This window comes from Nomascus leucogenys, chromosome 7b, assembly GCF_006542625.1.
Source record: "Nomascus leucogenys isolate Asia chromosome 7b, Asia_NLE_v1, whole genome shotgun sequence".
Classification (NCBI taxonomy): domain Eukaryota; kingdom Metazoa; phylum Chordata; class Mammalia; order Primates; family Hylobatidae; genus Nomascus; species Nomascus leucogenys.
This window is the reverse complement of record NC_044387.1, coordinates 57,588,681-57,606,573: the sequence shown is the minus strand read 5'-3', so window position 1 is coordinate 57,606,573 and position 17,893 is coordinate 57,588,681. Positions and strand designations below refer to the sequence as shown.

The 17,893-nt window shown below is 55.0% G+C and overlaps 1 protein-coding gene across 8 annotated transcripts; it reads left to right on the top strand.

Annotated features, from left to right (window-relative positions):
• The first annotated feature begins 924 nt into the window (after positions 1-924).
• On the top strand, positions 925-5,477 carry CASTOR1 (cytosolic arginine sensor for mTORC1 subunit 1). 8 transcript variants are annotated; one of them, XM_003258068.3, is made up of 9 exons: positions 925-1,171; positions 1,778-1,848; positions 3,009-3,196; positions 3,282-3,414; positions 3,622-3,745; positions 4,194-4,307; positions 4,472-4,554; positions 4,644-4,738; positions 4,894-5,477. In XM_003258068.3, the coding sequence occupies exons 1-9, from the start codon at positions 1,059-1,061 to the stop codon at positions 4,960-4,962; spliced, it is 990 nt and encodes a 329-aa protein (XP_003258116.1). In that variant the 5' UTR covers positions 925-1,058; the 3' UTR covers positions 4,963-5,477. The 8 variants fall into 8 exon arrangements, with proteins under 8 accessions (XP_003258116.1, XP_012363543.1, XP_030671950.1 ...); XM_012508089.2 differs by having other exon boundaries at positions 3,619-3,745; XM_030816092.1 differs by having other exon boundaries at positions 933-1,085; positions 3,619-3,745.
• Positions 5,478-17,893: the final 12,416 nt, after the last annotated feature.

Sequence of the window (17,893 nt, the reverse complement as noted above, 5' to 3'; positions counted from 1 at the left end):
TGATAAGATCTGGGGTGTCTGCCATTGCTGGGGGCCTCCTTGAGCCTGAAGCAAGTTTAGATGTGCACAGGCTAGCTAATGGCTGCAGGCTTTGGGGCTCAAGTTTCAGGCTTGAGGTCTGAGTACTCACTGAACCTCAACTGCATGGGCCTCCCCCACCGAAGTCTGAGCACTGGGCATTACTGGCTCAAGCACTTCTGGGTTTTGTTTGTATCAAGGGACCTCAAGCCTTAGGCCTTGGCCACCTCCAGCCCCCTAACCCAAAGTATGTCACTCAGGCAGAGGTGGCTAGGATTCTACCTCTGTGTGCCCCTGGTGGGGAGCCTTCTATTTTGAAAGTTGGATGAAAGGAACAAGCGGGGCTACCAGGCCAGGTTTCAATTTGTCAGTCCCCTGGCAAGCGGGGAAGGGTAGGTATCAATCACAATCCTGTGTTGGAGGCCCTGCCCCCTGCAGCCACGAGAGGCAGGAGAGCGAAAGGCGCCCGGGGGACAGCGCTGCACAGCAGACCTGTGCCTCTCATCGCTCCGGGAATTTGGGGCCAGCGTTCTGGTCCTAGCCGAGCTCCAGTTTGTTTCGAGGCCCTTCTGTCTCAAGGACCTCAATCATAAAACCCACGTGTGTGCCAGAAGGACAGAAACGTCCCCTAGCCTCCGGGATGCTCCCACCCGCTGCGCAGCTGGCTTTCCGCGGAAAGGGCGGAGCCCGGGGAGGGGGCGCGTCAGGGGCGGGGCCTGGAGGAGTCAGACGGGGTGGGGTCTATCCCTAGCCAGTGCTAAAAAAGGCGGAGCCGTTCGGGGCGGTCTCGGTGGGCTGGAAAGCGGGATGAGGTTCTGGCTTTAGGAGGAGGCGTGACCACCCAATAGGCTTCTCTTCCCGCGGGGCGTGGCCGTCAAGGAGCCGGACGCCGCGCCTGGCTGGGCGGGTCAGCCGCGTAGCGGGCGGCGTGGACGCGGCCGCGCAGCGGCTCCTTTAAGGCTGGGGCAACACCCCCGCCGCCCCGCCTCCCGCGCGGCCTAGGTCTAGTTGGCTGCGGGGTCCGGTCCGCGCGAGCCGCGATGGAGCTGCACATCCTAGAACACCGGGTGCGGGTGCTGAGCGTCGCCCGTCCCGGTCTCTGGCTCTACACCCACCCGCTCATCAAGCTGCTCTTCCTGCCCCGCCGCAGCCGGTGCGCGCCGGGGTTCGGGAGAGCAGATGGGGGCTGGGGGCTCTGCTGTCGCTCCAGGCCAGGGTCGGAGGATTAGGATCGCTTCGTAAGGCAGGCAGGCAGGCGGGCGGGAGCGGGTGGGGAGGACTCGCCCCCTCCGGCCGCCATCCGGCCTGGGGGACCGCCGCCTATCCGGCCCGGTGAGGCCCCCTCCCAGGGGCAAAGCGCAAACAGCCTGGGATGGGCAATGCTTAACTCAGTAGTGTCAAATGGGGGTATTCCTACCTGACTGCGGGGAGCTCCTTCCAGGACGCCTCCCTTCAGGTCAGAGGGGCTGGACTAGGGGGTCCAAGGTCCGACGCCCCTGGGGCTGTCGCTGCGAGTGTGAACCTCTCCTCCCTCTAGGAGTGGAGGGGTGGAGGGCTCCTGGAGAGGTAGGGAGGCCGGCAAGTAGCCCCCAACCCCGGAGATGGGGCTAACATCCCATTGCCCTGGAAATTAAAGGCCGGGGGGCAGGAAGGCGCCCGGCCCGGGGTCGCGGGGGTGCCTCGGGGCAGATGGAGAGAAATCCACTCCCGACCCCCAGTTCTCCACACCAAGCTGAAGATGCTTCCCACCCCCAACCAGGTGCAAGTTCTTCAGCCTGACGGAGACCCCTGAGGATTACACGCTTATGGTGGACGAGGAGGGCTTTAAAGGTGGGGGCTGGTCTGGGGAACGGGAGTACGGGAGGGGCTTGTCGCGCTCCCCTTCTGTAGGGTTCTCACCAGTTCCTGGGATCCGTCCCAAGAGCTTAAGCCTTAAAAGCAGATGGTCAGGGTTCGAACCCTACTCCACCACTCCCTGGCTGTGTGCCCTTGAGCAAATCACTTTCCCTCTCTGAGCTGTTTTCTCTTATGTAAAATGGGTATAGTTATGGTTCTGATACATAGGGTCCCATGAGGGCTTTATAAACTTAAAACCGCTGAGGGGCACTTAGCAGTCTTAGGCCTGCAGAAGGGCCTCTGTTACGATTCCAGTCAAGTGCTGCTGTTAGAAGTCCCTGGGTATTATTTCCTCCTGGTCTTACTCCCTGGTTTGGGTCACCTCCTCCCCTGCTGGTCTGGGAACTCCAGGAGTCTGAGGGAAGGAATGCAGGAGCAGGCAGCCATCTCAGGGGAGGGTCCTGGAGGCCTCCTGGCTGTGCTGGGGTGAATAGCAGCCACCCAGGCCCTGGCCCCTGCTCAGGACTGGACGCCAGCCTGGGCCCTCCCTGGGGCCTGGAGTTGACGCCTAGCTCCTCCTCCTGCTGCTGGCCCGGCCCATCCTCACAGGCTTGGAATCTCAGGCCAGCTAGCTGGAGCTTAGCCTGTCCCCATGCTCCACTGCAGGCCTTAGTTTCCCTGTTTTTACTTCAGAAGTCTAGGTCTGCAAAAGGGGAAGGCAATCCCCCAGCCAATCTAATCTGCGAATGCCCCCTGGTGGTGCCATGTGGTATAAAGCTTCTGCTAACCCACAGAAGACACCGTAGTGAGGTAGATATTGTCGTCCCATTTTACAGATGGGGAAACTGAGACTCAAATCACCTGCCCCAGGTCACAAGACAAATTAACAAATCTGGAATTTGAACCCAGTTCTGTTTGAATCTGGACCTCTGATCTTAAGTGGGAAGTTTCAATGCCACCAGGCCAGCACTTGAAGCTTTTCTCAGTCTTTGCACACATAGGAACTTCAGGAGCAGAACTGGGGGGAGACAGCCCCACCCTCCAGACCGGCCCTTACCTTGATGGATCCAAGGCACAGAAAGGGAAACTGAGGCTCAGAGAGGGGCAGGGGCCAGCCTTTGTAGACCCTGACCTGACATGTCCCCTGCCCACAGAGCTGCCCCCTTCTGAGTTCCTGCAAGTAGCTGAGGCCACATGGCTGGTGCTGAACGTGTCGTCTCACAGCGGTGCGGCTGTGCAGGCTGCTGGGGTCACCAAGATCGCCCGCTCGGTCATCGCGCCACTGGCCGAGCACCACGTGTCTGTGCTGATGCTGTCCACTTACCAGACGGACTTCATCCTGGTGAGTTTCCTGCTAGTGCTGGTGCAGAGCAGGGTGGATATAGGTACCTGGGAGCCCATGTGATGTGCCATCTGCTGTGGCCCAGGTGCGGGAGCAGGACCTGTCCGTGGTGATCCACACGCTGGCCCAGGAGTTCGACATTTACCGTGAGGTGGGCGGAGAGCCTGTGCCTGTGACGAGGGATGATTCCAGCAATGGCTTTCCCCGCACTCAGCATGGTGAGGGCGGCCCACTGAAACTTGGACTTGGGCAGGGCCTCCTCCTCCCACTGGGTCCCTTCCCTTTTGGGCCCCAGTGGGGCAGGAGGACCCTGGCCAGTTCCTGGATAGCAAAGACCCGCCCTGGGCCCACGCCTCTCCCTGACTGGCCACCAGGGGGCGCCCCAGCCCACGGACACCTTTTCACCTGCTGCTGTCCTCCAGCAGGGCCCAGCCCCACGGTGCATCCCATCCAGAGCCCACAGAACCGCTTCTGTGTCCTCACACTGGACCCTGAGACTCTTCCAGCCATCGCCACCACCCTCATAGATGTCCTCTTCTACTCGCACAGGTGGACCTTGGAACTTCGTCTTTGTCCTCACACCACTGTTCCCTACACTCTGTCCCACCACCTTCCGCCCGTCTATCAGTTTTGCACCTCTCCCTTGTCCTCTCCTGGGTTTCCTGGCAGCCCATGATGCTCACTTGTGCTTCACTGATGTTCGGGGAAGGTTCTCGCCCCAAAGCTGGATCCCTTTCCAGTGAGGTCCTCTGAGCCATGCCCTGGTCTGGCCCTCTCACCATGGAATCCTTTGTTTTTGGCACAGGCTGGGTTCATTGTCCTCCCCCATCCCCACCCACACCTTCCAGAGGGCTGGACCCTTGGGCGGGTAGCAGAGATGGCAGAGGCTCCCCAGGCCACCATGCCAGCTCCTTCCCAGGGTTCTGGAGGCTGATCGGGAGCAGGGGCAGTAGGCTGGGTGCCTGGCAGGACCCCTAAACCTCCCATCCCTCCCCAGCACCCCCAAGGAGGCAGCCTCTAGCAGTCCTGAACCCAGCTCCATCACGTTCTTTGCCTTCTCCCTCATCGAGGGTTATATCTCCATTGTCATGGATGCTGAAACACAGAAAAAGTAGGTGACCCCTGACCCTGGGTGGGCCCCAGGCCCCAGCCAGTCCCAGGCAGGGAGGAGGTGGGCCATCAGACTCTGAGGTCAGCAGGTATACCTGTCCCAGAGCTCACGGTCAGGCAGGGGTGGATGGGGGTGCCCTGCCCATCACCCATCTCCCTCCCCAGGTTCCCCAGTGACCTCCTGCTGACCAGCTCCTCGGGGGAGCTATGGAGGATGGTGCGCATCGGTGGACAGCCCCTGGGCTTTGGTGAGGGCCGTTCCCGGTGTTGGGGGTTTGGGGAGTGTCTGGGGAGCAACTGGCATGTGCCACATGTGGCCCTCCTCCACCTCCCTCAGATGAATGTGGCATCGTGGCACAGATCGCGGGTCCCCTGGCTGCCGCTGACATCTCTGCCTACTACATCAGCACCTTCAACTTCGACCACGCCCTGGTGAGCACCATGGGCTGGGGCAGGGGGAGCTCCTAAGGGGAGAGTGAGGCCCAGAAATGTGGGCGACAGGAGGTAGTCTCGGTTGGGCCAGAAAGTCAGGGGTGGCCCTGGCCAGCTTCCACCTTGACCCTTCCCTCCTGCCCACCCGCCCTCAGGTGCCCGAGGATGGTATCGGCAGCGTCATCGAGGTCCTCCAGCGGCGGCAGGAAGGCCTGGCTTCCTGAGGCCCATGGGGAACAGAGCAGCCTCCCTGCTCTCCCCTTGACCCAGGCTTCCAAAGACTTCTCTAAGCTATTTCCTTAAGCTCTGGAATGAGCCCCCTGTTCTGCCGGGGACCCTCGTTCCGCTCTCTGTATGTAAGCTGCGTGCAGGCACCGGCTTTTATGCGGACACCTGTGTACACTCACAGGTGGAGTGGGCAGGTGCTAGCCTGACTGCATGTCTGCCCACGCAGGGGAACACGGTGCTCGGGGCTTAAGCCCCCAACCCATCACTCCCTGCGCGGCCTCGGCATTTGCACAGTCCCTGCCTGAGGCCTGAGCCATCCCCCCCACCTTCCTGGGCCAGCTGCCCCCTAGACAGGGTCCTGACCTCTGTTCTGCCTCTGGTGGGGTTGCCTTCCCTGGCCAGGTGAGTCCTGACAGTGCCTCTCCCTCCTGGGGCCTCCAAGGAAAGTATTTTGACGTCTCTCTCTCTCTTCTGTTTTTATTGACTTGTTAATAAAGGACTTTGTAGTGACTGGGTTGGGCTACGGTCCTTGGGGGTCCTCTGGGTCTGAGTCTCAGCCATGGCTCCACCTCATGGTCCCCTCGATCTGAGGTCTTGGTCTCTCTCTGTGTAGCTGGCTGGGGGCTGGGCTCACCTGGCTTTGCCTCATTCACCTCTCACCACAGCTCAGTAAACCATCACCATTTTCCAGACGAGGAACCGAAGCTTTGAGAGGTGACATGACTTAGCCAAGGTCACGTGATTCCCACTCCCATGCCTGCCTTTGAAATCTGGGGTGTTCCCAGATTTCAGAATTGCTTCCAAATAGCCCAGAGGGTTCTGAACCTGGGCAGAGACTCCCAGACCCTCCTGTCTGGGGAGTCTCCCAGCCTTCCCTGTCACTGTGGATATGGCCGGCCTGCTATGAAACCCACCAAGGAGGGCCCAAGAGCACTTTTCTTTCTTCCAGCCCGCAGCCTGCTTTTTTCTGGGTCTTGCCTGAGTTCTGGCCGTCCCTCTTGTTGGCTAAGAGATCAGTTGGTTCTTAACACCAGGGCTCTCCTGGAGTCATTCCTAAAGTTCGGGGCCAGGAGGATGGGACAGGGACCTGGAGGCCACCTGGAGCCTGCTCTGTCCTCGGGGGCTGCCTCCCTGCTTGGTGAGGCTGGGATCCTGCTATGGCCTGATGGGGCCCCACAGATGCCCCAGGGAGACTATCGGGTACCCTCAGCCCAGACCCACCCATGCTCAGGCAGGGAAGAAGGGTGTGACTTCTGTGTACTCAGAGGTCGTGGTGGCTCCTCAGAAAAGCCAGAACAGGGACAGGCCTCTGGCAATGCGCCCGCCCTGCTCCTGGGGACCAGGGGTCTGGGGCCTCGGGCTGCAGATCACAGGAGCTAAGAGCACAGCACAGCCTGGTGAGTGAGCAGCAGGGGCCCCCCAGGCCAGCCCTTTGCTTCAGCCTCAGTTTCCCCATGTGCATGGAGACCTAGGAGACAGCTCCTTCAGGAACATGGGAAGGGGGCATTTCTTTGGAGTTTGACTTTTTTTTTTTTTTTTTTTTTTTTGATAGAGTCTCACTCTGTCACCCAGGCTGGAGTGCAGTGGCACAATCTCAGCTCACTGCAACCTCCACCTCCCAGGTTCAAGAGATTCTCCTGCCTCAACCTCCTGAATAGCTGGGATTACAGGGGGCCGCCACGATGCCAGCTACTTTTTGTATTTTTAGTAGAGACAGGGTTTCATCATATTGGCCAGGGTGGTCTTAGACTCCTGACCTCAAGTGATCCGCCTGCCTTGGCCTCCCAAAGTGCCACACCAGGCCAAGTTTGTCTTTTGTTGAGGGGTGGGGATTGGGGGGGTTGGGGGGGTGGGAGTCCCAGTTCCTCTCTTTTGAGGGCCTGGTGTGGGCCCTGGCTTGGGGGATGTCTGGGCTTGAGGTGGGGGCTTCAGAGTCAGGATTCTTGGATTCTTGGGGCTGCTTAACCTATAGCTAGCGGGCTCCCGGCCCCATATCCAGCCCTGGGGGTCTCACCATCTGTCTGTCTGCCTGTGAGAAATTGCCTGGTTTGGTGTTCCTGTCATCCCTGCCCACCAAGGGCCTCAGGCCTCTCTTGGGTCCCTCATACCAAGTCCCAACCTGGCCTCCGCTAGTTCTTGGGGTTGTCCACGAGGCTGGCCTGGGTGAGGGGCCACAGGTGCACCACTGCGGGCTGCTCTGACTCACACACAGGCCTGAGGTCAGTGTGCCTGTGTGTGTCTCTGCCACATACCCGTGTGTCTGTGTGGAGGATTTTTAGCTCCTAGATGATAGGGTCCTTAGGGGTCACTGGGCCAGCTCTTCGCCTCCAGCAGGCTACAGATAGGGCCACCTTTCTAGGAGTGCTGGGGAGATCATGAGACCAAGCTGGGCTCAGGGGCACAGAGCTTGGGAGGTGCCCCAGGGACACACAGATGAGAAAGCGGGGGGCATCTTCCGGGAACGTGACCCTGAATCTCACACGCAGCTGATGCTGTGTGTCAGGTCAGACAGGCTGACCTTGAGATCTCAGGTTAAGGTGGAGACTCACAGAGCCACCTCCTTGTCCCATCCAGGCCCCCAGAAGGTCCTGGGGCACAGGAAGCTGGTCTGGTCAGCCTGAGTCCGGGGTTGGGCTCCATGTGGGTCATTCATAACAGAGGTTGAGGGCACTTACTGGCACGCAGCCCACATCCTTCACCTTGGGAGCTCTTGGTCGCCTGTCCACATCAGCACAGGCTGGGGAGCCGAAGCGCCTGTCTTCGTAAAGATGGCAGCAGGTCCCAGGGAGGGGCCTGCCCACGGTCCCTCGGGGGGAGGGAGGGGGCTCTCTGCCCTCCAACTGCCAGCCTGATGCCCAGCATCTGCAGGGAGGATGTGGGCCTGGGTGGGTGGGGACGGGAGATGAGGAAACCTCAGCCAGGCAGAGTCAGCGGCTTACTTCCACCCTTTCTCATCTTCATGCCTAGACAGAGGAAGTGAACTCCTAAATTCCCCTCTCCGAAATACGGGAGCAGAGATTTAGGATTTAAAGTCCTCATCTCCCTCCCAGGTGGGTGAGGCTGTCGGGTCCCATGCTTGCCAAATGGTTCCACAGCTGGCTTTTTGGTCCTCTGTAGAGGTGAGAAGAAACTGTATGTGCTCTTCATCTTCCTCTGGGACCCAGGATCCTGCCTGGTGGGAAGGGCCTGAGCAGGAGGCAGGAGAAAGGAGTAGGGGACGAGAAAGGGGGCAGGAGGCAGGAGAAAGGGGACGATAAGCCGTCTGCAGCTGGCTTACTGAGCGAGCACAGGGAAGCCACTTCCCTCATTCGCCTGTATGGGAGGGCAGGTGTTATATTTGGTTAATTTACATCTATACAGTCTATGTGTTGCTTAAGGAGAGGGGATACACTCTGAGAAATGCATCATTAGGCGATTTGGTTGTTGTATGAACATCATAGAGTGAACTCACACAAACCTAGTTGGGATAGCCTGCTACACACCTGGGCTAGCTGGGCTAGCCTGTTGCTCCTGGGCTACAAACCTGTACAGCATGTTTCTGTAGGCAATTATAATGCAATGGCGAGTGCTTGTAGACCTAAACATAGACAAGGCACAGTAAAAATGCGGTATAAAAAAAGCATAGCCAGGTGTGGTGGCTCACACCTGTAACCCCAGCACTTTGGGAGGTTGAGGCAGGAGAATCACTTCAGCCTGGGAGTTTTACCCAGGTGGAGACCAGTCTGGACAACATGGCGAAAGCCCATCTGTACAATAATAATAATTATTTTAAAATCACTGGGCGTGTGGCTCACGCCTGTAATCCCAGCAGTTTGGGAGGCCGAGGCGGGTGGATCACGAGGTCAAGAGATTGAGACCATCCTGACCAACATGGTGAAACCCCTTCTCTACTAAAAATACCAAAAAAATTAGCTGGGCGTGGTGGCGCGTGCCTGTAGTCCTAGCTACTCGGGAGACTGAGGCAGGAGAATGGCATGAATCTGGGAGGCGGAGTTTGCAGTGAGCCGAGATTGCGCCACTGCACCCAGCCTGGGCAACAGAACAAGACTCTAAAAAAAAAAAAAAAAAAAAAAGCTGGGGCCAGGCATGGTCACTCACGCCTGTAATCCCAGCACTTTGGGAGGCCGAGGCGGGCAGATCACGAGGTCAGGAGATCAAGACCATCCTGGCTAACACGGTGAAACCCCGTCTGTAGTAAAAATACAAAAAAAAAAGAAAATTAGCTGGGCATGGTGGCGGGCACCTGTAGTACCAGCTACTTGGGAGGCTGAGGCAGGAGAATGGCGTGAATCTGGGAGGCAGAGCTTGCAGTGAGCCGAGATCGCGCCACTGCACTCCAGCCTGGGCGACAGAGCGACACTCTGTCTCAAAAAATAAAAAAAAAAAGCTGGGCATGGTGGTGTGTGCCTGTAGTCCTAGCTACTCAGCTACTCAAGAGGCTGTGAGGAGGGAGGATCACTTGAGCCCAGGAGTTGAAGGCTACAGTGAGTTATGATCATGCCACTGCACTCCCGCCTGGGTGACAGAGCAAGACTCTGTCTCTCGATAAATTAATTAATTATAAAAACATTACACCCACCGGGCGTGGTGGCTCACGCTTGTAATCCCAACACTTTGGGAGGCCGAGGTGGGCGGATCACGAGGTCAGGGGTTTGAGACTAACCTGGCCAACATGGTGAAACCCCATCTCTACTAAAAATACAAAAATTAGCCAGGCATGGTGGTGTACGCCTGTAATCCTAGCTACTTGGGAGGCTGAGGCAGGACAATTGCTTGAACCCAGAAGGTGGAGGTTGCAGTGAGCTGAGATCGCACCACTGGACTCCCACCTGGGGGACAGAGCGAGACTCCATCTCAGAAACAAAATGAAACAAAATAAAAAATACCCGAATAGGACATTTACCATGAATAAAGCTCGCAAGACTAGAAGTTGCTTGGGGTGAGTCAGTGAGTGAGTGTGAGTGAATGTGAAGGCTTAGGACGTTACCGTACATTACTGTAGACTTGATAAACACTGTATACTTAGGCTACACTAAATTTATTAAAAATATTTTTGTTTCTTCAATGATAAATGAACTTTCACTCACTATGACGTTGTACTTTGTAAACTTTTATTTTTTTAATTTTTAACTCTTTTGTATTAACACTCAGCTTAAAACACATTGTACAGCTAAACAAAAATATTTTCTTTATATCCTTACTGCATAAGCTTTTTTCTATTTTAAAATTAAAAATTTTTTAACTTTTTAAACATTTTTGTTAAAAAACTAAGACCAAGCCAGGCACAGTGAGTCACGCCTATAATCCTAGCACTTTGGGAGGCCAAGGCAGAAGGACTACATGAGCCCAGGAATTCGAGACCAGCATGGGCAACATGGCAAGACCCTTTCTCTACAAAAAATAAAAATTAGCTGGGCGTAGTGGTACGCACCTGTGCTCCCAGCTACTCAGGAGGCGGGAGTGGGAGGATTGCTTGGGCTCGGGAGGTCAAGGCTGCAGTGAACTGTGTTTGTGCCACTGCACTCTAGCCTGGGCAACAGAGCAAGACCCTGTCAAAAAACAAAAACAAAAACCCACCAAAACTGACCAACACGCACACACTAACACACTAGCCTTGGTCTATACAAGGTCAGATCATCCAGACATCACTAGATGACAGGAACCTTTGAGCTCTATTATAATCTTACAGGACTACCATCACATATGTGGTTCATCATTGATGAAAATGCTATGCGGTGCATGACTGTATATTCAATGCATGCCCTTGTTATCCCTATTTTACCCAGGTGGACACGAAGCACAGAGAGGTGAAGTGCCTTGCCCAATGTCACACAGCTGGGCAATGCAGAACCAGAATTCCAAAAGAAGGTTAAGAGTCCCCACAGGAGCCTGGGGAGTTTCCTTGGGCAAAGAGATAATTTAGCTGAACCCTGAGGGACAGGAGATTTTGCAAGATCCCTTGCAATCCCAGCTGTCTGCGTCGGTGGCCGGGTGTCTGCTGCTGGTGGCAACGGATGTGTGGGCGGGCACGCGAGGCCTGGCCCTGGCTCCTTCTTGACCCAGGGCTGGCAGGGTGGGTGTGTTGGGCAATGGCCGCGGTTTGCATCTCACTTTCCCAGGCAAGCCCCGGTACTGGGGTTCCAGAGCCGGGCTGCCTCTTATGGGGTACCCAGAGCTGCCTTCCCGGGGGTTGGTCATGGTGCCATGTGGATGTGTGTGCTGCATGGGCGACTGTGCTGCAGGGGTGTCTGTGCTGCAGGGGTGTCTGCAAGCTGCACGGGTGTGTGTACTGCATGGGTGCATGCTGCTTGGGTGTGTGTGGACAGCATTGCCTTTGCAGTGAGTGCAGACCTCTGTGTATACGTCTCTACAGATGAGTCTGTTTTGGCAGGAAGGTGCGCATGTATGTGAGATAGTTTACACCATGTAGAAGTGACGGTGTGTCCTGGTGTGAGTGTGTACTTGGACCTCTGTTGGAGGTCTGTCTGTGGCTGTACATGTATCTGCTTACATAAGAACACTGGCTCCCTTTCTGCACGTGTGCCTGCCTGCATGTATATGGCTGTATGTGTCTGTGCATCTGTGCATGTGTGTATACATGTGAGTGTTGGGGGGGGTCTGTGTTTCTACAAGTCTGTTTTTCTATGTGTCAGGGCTGGTTTTGTATGTTTGTGAGAGTAGGTGCACATGGAGGCATCTTCCATGTTTTTTTTGTTTTGTTTTTTGAGACAGGGTCTCACTCTGTCACCCAGGCTGGAATGCAGTAGCACAATCTCAGCTCACTGCAACCTCTGCCTCCCAGGCTCAACCGCTTCTCCTGCCTCAGCCTCCCAAGTAGCTGGGATTACAGGCATGTGCCACCATGCCCGGCTAATTTTTGTATTTTTAGTCAAGTTAGTCATCATGTTAGTCAGGCTGGTCTTGAACTCCTGACCTCAGGTGATCCACACTTGGCCTCCCAAAGTGCTAGGATTACAGGCATGAGCCACAGCGCCCAGCCGTCTTTCATGTTTTTGTGTTCACACATGTGCCGTGTGTACCCTCTTGTCTACTTCTCTACCCTGAACCCACATGACCTCAGGCCTCCCTGCCTCTCCCTGATCAGGGGGCATTTGCTGCTTCACTGCCACCTCCCCCAGTGCTGGTTCCAGTGCCCAGCTCTCAGAAGGCCCAGCTCCCGTGCAGTCACCAGTACCCTCCACCTTCCACCTTCTTGCCCTGGCTCCCTCAGCCTTGGCCTCTCCAGTTTCCCTCCTACCCGCTCCCTCCTCTCCTTCTCTGTCCCCTTCTTCTGTCTGCAGCCAGAAGCACGACTGCCCCTCCTTTCTGCCCACTGTGCCCAGAGCTGCTCAGCCTGGACTCTGCTCAGCCAGCCTGCCCTGACACAGAGCCCCCCGACCCTGCCGGCTCTCCAGCCCAGTGCTCCTCCCCAGTCGGCACCCCATGCTTTCCAGGGACCGGATTCAGCCACGGATGTCCTCTCCTCTGTTGCTGTCTTAGATTCCCCACTGGCCTGCCTGCCTCAGTCTCAACCCTAGTGTGTCCTCTCCCTCCCTGATCACAGCCCCCTGCTCACGAGACCTGCCTTTGAGACCTCCCAGCCTGCACCAGCTTTCCGGTTGGCGCCTCCCCATGCTTGCTCTCTCCCAAAGAGGAAAGGCTTCCCAGCTGCCATCAGACCATATCCTAAGCCAGCATGCCTCAGCCTTTGCAACTTAAGTGAGGCTTTTCTGTGTCTACGAATAAGAGCTCTGAGATAAGTGCACAATAGGCAATAAAACAGGAAGAGCCAGGGGAGGCCCTTGGACTTTCTCCTGCCCCCTTGACGTCTGACTCACTGTCTTCCAGCCCCCTTGGCTTTCCTGGGGTGGTTGTGTTTTTCAGCTCTGCCTTAAAAAATTTTTTTTTAATTGCAGTGAGCTTCACATAATATATAAAACCAGCCATTTTATAAATGACTAATTGGGCTGGGTGCCATGCCTGTAATCCCAGCACTTTGGAAGGCTGAGGTGGGCGGATCACTTGCGCTCAGGAGTTTGAGACCAGCCTGGGCAACATGGCAAAACCCCATCTCTACTAAAAGCTAGCCAGGCGTGTTGGCACGTGCCTGTAGTCCCAGCTGCAGGGGGTGGCTTCAGGTGACTTGAGCCCAGGAGATGGAGGTTGCAGTGAGCTGAGATCATGCCATTGCACTCCAGCCTGGGCAAAGGAGCCAGACCATGTCTCAAAAAAAAGAAAAAGAAAAATGAATTCGGGGCCCTTTAGTACATTCACAATGTTGCACAACTGTCTATCTAGTTCTGAAACATTTTCATGAATCCAAAAGGAAACCCCATATTCATTAATAGCCACTCCCCATTCCTCTCTGCCCCAGCCCCTGGCGACCACCAGTCTGCATTCTGTCTCTATGGATTTGCCTATGGTGGATATTTCTTGCAGTGGAATTGTGTGTAATAGGTGACTTTTTGCATCTAGATTCTTTGGTTCGGCATAACGTCTTTGGGGTTCATCCACATTGCAGTGTGTGTCAGTGCTTCACTCTTTTTTGTGGCTGAATAATAGTCCATGGTTTGGGTAGACCACATTTTGTTTCTTTTCTCTTTTTTTTGAGACAGAGTTTCACTCTTGTCGCCCAGGCTGGAGTGCAATGGCGCGATCTTGGCTCATTGCAACCTCCACCTCCCGGTTCAAGAGATTCTCTTGTCTTAGCCTCCCGAGTAGCTGGGACTGCAGGCACCCGCCACCACGCCCGGCTAATTTTTGTATTTTTAGTAGAGATGGGGTTTCACCATGTTGGCCAGGCTGATTTTGAACTCCTGACTTCAGGTGATCCCCCTGCCTCGGCCTCCCAAAGTGCTGGGATTACAGGCATGAGCCACCACGCCCAGCTGTATTATCTGTTAAAGGACATTTGGGTTGTTTTCACCTTTCGGTTACTAAGCTCTGCCTTCTTGACTGTGGAGGTGCCCAGCACTTGTGTTTAATGACACAATGTTCTGCCTTCCTTCTCTATATCCTTGTTCTGTGGACAGAGTGACCTGGCCCTGGCCAGTCACCCTCTATCACCCATTGAATGGCCACCAGCAGGCCCTTGGATGGAGCAAGGACTGATGGCCTTCTCTCCCCTCAGAACTACCAGATTTGTTTCTCTTTTTCGTATCAGAATAAACACCCAGAGTTTCCTTGGTGTCTCTCCGAGAACGAGATGGGGAGGAAAGCCACCCTTCCACAGCCCCTGTCCCAGGGTGCTTCCTCCAGGTGGGGATCAACATCCCTGGGAGCCCCACCTCTGTGTCCCAGACTTCCTTTTGGGATCAGGGCTGTCATTTGTAGACAGCCCCACTGGGACCCTGGCCTCTTCCCACCATCTTCTGCAGTTGCCTTTTTGTTGGGCAAAGACTCTAAGGTTTTGCAGCACTTGCTGTGCCCGTGCAGCTGGCACCAAGAGAAGGTTCTGAGTCTGACCAACTTCCTTCCTCCCTGTCCTCCGTGCCTCCTGCCTCTATCTTCATGCTTGTGTGGGACGAAGGACTCCCAGCTCCAAGTGCCAGAAAACCAGTGCAGCTAGCAAAGAGGGTACCTGTGTCTTGTCCCATGTGGCTGGGACACACCACGTGTATGTCCCTGGCTTCAACAGGGATCAGGGCTCAGGGAGACCCTTCAGCCTCCCTGGCTGCGCTGGACACATTCTTGTCCACTCTGCAGGACCCCCCACCTCCGCCTGTGAGGCTGGGGAAGGTGGTTTTCCATAGCAGCAGATTAGTGTTATCCCAGCCATGTGACAGAGGTATGCTTCCTAAGTCTGACGTCATCCCAGGGAAGGATTCTGATCAGTCCTGTTCAGGACACAGGTGCATTGCCACACCACAAAAGCGAGGGTGAGTCAGGTGCTCCCTTCTGTGGCCTGGGGTGAGAAATGAGTGGTCCATCAGTGGGTTTTCCAGACCCTTCCATGTGCCGGGTGTTGGCCCTTGTATGCACATGTGTGAGCGTGTGCGTTTACTCACCCTTCAAAACCTGGCTATAAAAAGACATTCGGTGCAGATTCATTTGACCAGAAGCCTTTTCCTTCTTTCTGATTTATCCTCCACACCTAGCCTGTGCCCAACACACACAGTGGGTACTTAAATATAGGTCAAATGACAGACTGAGAACCCACTGTGATTTGTCTGTTTTTGCAAAAGGTAGGACTGCCCCCTTCCATGAAGACCAATCTCTTTCTATGAGACCATCAGGTGCCACTCGTGTGGAATTCATTCTGAAGTGAACCCTTTAAAAGAAGCACCAGTGGCTTTTTCTCTTTTAGTCAATTTTCCGGGAAAGTGCTGAAATCTGCAGTGAGTGAAAGAGCAGATTTTGATTTCCCTTTAAAAAAATTATCATAAAAGAGAAACTCAGCGTCTTCGAAATTGAAGCTTCCCAGAAACAGAATCACATGCTCTGATGGATTGTGATTGATAGAGTTCTGATTTCTTTAGGAGAGGGGACTGGGAGAATGCATGGAAAAGGGCCTGAGAAACTTGTTCCTGCCCACAGCGAGATGGCCCTTCACTTCCAGAGGCCTGGCTCTGGGTTCACCAGATGTGGGACAGGGACGCCTCTGGGTCCTGCAGCCTGGGAGCCACAGCTCACCTTTCCCCAGGCTTCTGAAGATGGCTCCACCTATATGGCTGTGCATTCATCGGTTCACCAAGAATTCATGGAGAGCCTATTACATTCTGGGGGCTTTGCTGTGCTGTGGAGAGGCAATGGGGGCGGGGGCCACAACCACAGTGTACACCCACTGAGAGTTTCCAGTCTGGCTGGAGAGACAACCTCATAGTTTTAAAAACATACACCTCTGAAGAGCGTGGTGTGGAGGGATACATGGTACTCTGGGAGGGTCCCAGGAGGCAGATTGGAACCAGCCTGGGGTGAGGAAGGTCAGGGAGGGCTTCCCTGAAAAGGTGCAGCGTGGACTGGACGTTGATGTCTAGGTGGCAGGTCACAGGTAGAGTGCTCAGGAAGTGGGAACGGCATGTGCAAAGGCCCTGAGGTGAGAGCTGCTCCTGGAAGGACTGAGGAAGGCCAGAGAAAGAGGCAGGCAAAAGAAAGGTACTAGTGAGGCTGGGAGGTGGACAGGACCTGGTGGCTGTGGTAATGACTTTGGCCTTATCAGAATGGCAATGGGAAGACAGGGACTGTTTAAGCAGAAGGACTCAACCCGGCTGTGTTGTATGAGCCCCTCCCTAGGGGCCGCAAGAGCAACAAAGCCTAGTGGGATGCCATCACCCCTCACTCCTCATCTTCCTCCCTCCCTGTCAGACTTCCAGCCACACCTGCTATTCTCTAAACTAGGCCTGTGCTGTCCTGTGCCCAGGCTGGCCTCCCACTGTGACAGGGAACCTCCTCCCTCTCCTGGCTCCTTCCCCAAGCTGTTGTTTTTGCTTTCCTCAAGCCACTTGGCAACATCAGTTCTGGACAACCCATTGGGCATGCGGGTCGATCTTGTGGCTCTAGGGGGGTGCCTGGGCTCCAGTGTGCCTTTGCTCCCTCCCAGGTCTCTGCCTCTCAGGCCTCAGCTTCACCATCTGCAGGACAAAATAATGATACTTGCCTCCTAAAATGGTTGCAAGGATTCAATGCTCAGGACTGGGACCAGTACACAGAGGTTGCTCCAGAAATGTTCCCGATAACGATGACTGGTACCCCATTCACCCAAACATTTTTGGCCAGACTCTGACGTTTCAAAATAGGCATAGTATGTTGTCATCATGAGAAAAGTCAGACTAGACTTCCTTATCCTTGTTTGATGCTGAGGGTTGTTTTTAGTTAGCATAGTGTTTTAGTGCTTAGAGCCACTAAGGGACTCTGCCTGGCTCTGTAGGGTTGTGGGCACTCTGTGGTCTTCTCACATGTCCCCTCATCTCAGGACAGGCTCCTGGGCTCAAAGAGAGCAGCAGTGGGGGGGTTTCCAGGCCAGCCAGAGAGTGGACAGTGGTGGGGCCTTGTCTGAGGATCTATGGATTCGGTTGCCATGAGGCAGACAGTTGGAGGTTACTGCACAGAACGGGGTTCCTTCTCCTACACCTGTGGGTGGACACTCCAGGTCCCAGAAGAACTCCGTGGAGGTTGCAAGCCAAAGGATCCCCGCCCCCCATCCCAATGTGACCTCGATGACCTTCTGGGGAGGGTGCTTGGTGGCTCCTTGTTCACCCTGGGGTTTATGTAACACCGCCTTTCCCAATCTCCCTCAAAGCCACCGTGTGACATAAGCAAATGCCCGCCTTCGTCTGCCCCGGCGACTGGCGGGTAAGTGTGACTGAGCACCTGCTCCAATGTGCCAGGCGCTCACGTGCTCACCTCACGGCATTTTGCTGACTGTCCTACAAGGTGCATTTGCTACTGCATTTTAAAACATTCAGATACAACTCACCTACCATCAATTGTATCATTTTAAAGTGTATGATTTGGGGGTTTTGGGTATTTTCACATGGTTGTGCAACCATTGCCACTATGTAATTCCAGAATATCTTCATCACCTCCAAAGAAACCTCGTGCCCATTAGCAGTCTCTCCCCAGCCCTGGATGCCCCAGCCCTGGATGCCCCAGCCCTGGATGCCCCAGCCTCCAGCAGCCACTGGTGTATTCTCTGTGTCTCTCCATGTGCCTACTCCCGACATTTCCCATAGCAGAATCATACAACATGTGGCCTTTTGTGTCTGGCTTCTTTCATGCAGCATCATGGTTTCAAGGTTCAGGCATGTTGTGGCACATGGCAATGCTTCCTTCCTTTTTGTCACTTAATATTCCTTTGTATGGATAGAACGCATTTTGTTTATCCATTTTCTATTGACAGACATTTGGGTTGCTTCCGCTTTTTGGCTATGCCGAATAATTACTTCTGTGAACATTTGCAAGTTTTTGTGTGGATGTACGTTTCCTTCC